Here is a 630-nt window from a genome sequence, read left to right as displayed (position 1 = left end):
AGAGCAGAAGAGAGAGAGAGAGAGAGAGAGAGAGAGAAGGGGAGACATGATATAGAGTTTTTCTTTAGTATTTGTTGACAAATATTTTTACTGACAATCAATAACATTTGATTGTATTTAATGAATGATTGTTTCTCGTTTTATTTCACAGAGTCCGGGGTAGTTTTGCACTTGGACTCTCAATGTCAGCTGCAGCTTGTACACCAGCAAAATGCTCGCTGTCAAGATCTTGGGAGTGGTTATCTCGGAATACATTAAGTCATGAGCTCGCACATAAGTAAGTTTTCATCCCTTTTGTGTTTGGAGGGCTGAGATAAAGAATATATAATAAATATACAAGTCATTCGATATTGGTATTCCTTCGGAGATAGTATCACGAAAATGAAAATCCTTATGTTTTATCTATATATTCGGCAATTTCCGTAATTTTAAAAATTTCTTTACTTTTTCAGCTGGACAGTGAAACACATGGTCACACGCACGCACGCACGCATGCACACACACACACCTTGTCTTTTATGTCCACGATCGAGTTGAACAGCCGCACACTCGAACACACACTCACATATACAAACACACACACACACACACACACACACACACTATATATGTATATATATATATATATAT

At 37.1% G+C, this 630-nt stretch overlaps 1 protein-coding gene across 1 annotated transcript in view; it reads left to right on the top strand.

Annotated features, from left to right (window-relative positions):
• Positions 1-630, top strand: part of LOC106872490 (A disintegrin and metalloproteinase with thrombospondin motifs 1) — a 25,844-nt gene that overhangs the window by 8,267 nt on the left and 16,947 nt on the right. The window contains exon 9 of the mRNA XM_014919502.2: positions 152-277. Coding sequence (XP_014774988.1) covers positions 152-277 — 126 coding nt within the window. The remainder of the gene's footprint in view (positions 1-151; positions 278-630) is intronic.

Source organism: Octopus bimaculoides, chromosome 17 (genome assembly GCF_001194135.2).
Source record: "Octopus bimaculoides isolate UCB-OBI-ISO-001 chromosome 17, ASM119413v2, whole genome shotgun sequence".
NCBI lineage: Eukaryota > Metazoa > Mollusca > Cephalopoda > Octopoda > Octopodidae > Octopus > Octopus bimaculoides.
This window is presented reverse-complemented; position numbering and strand designations above follow the sequence as displayed.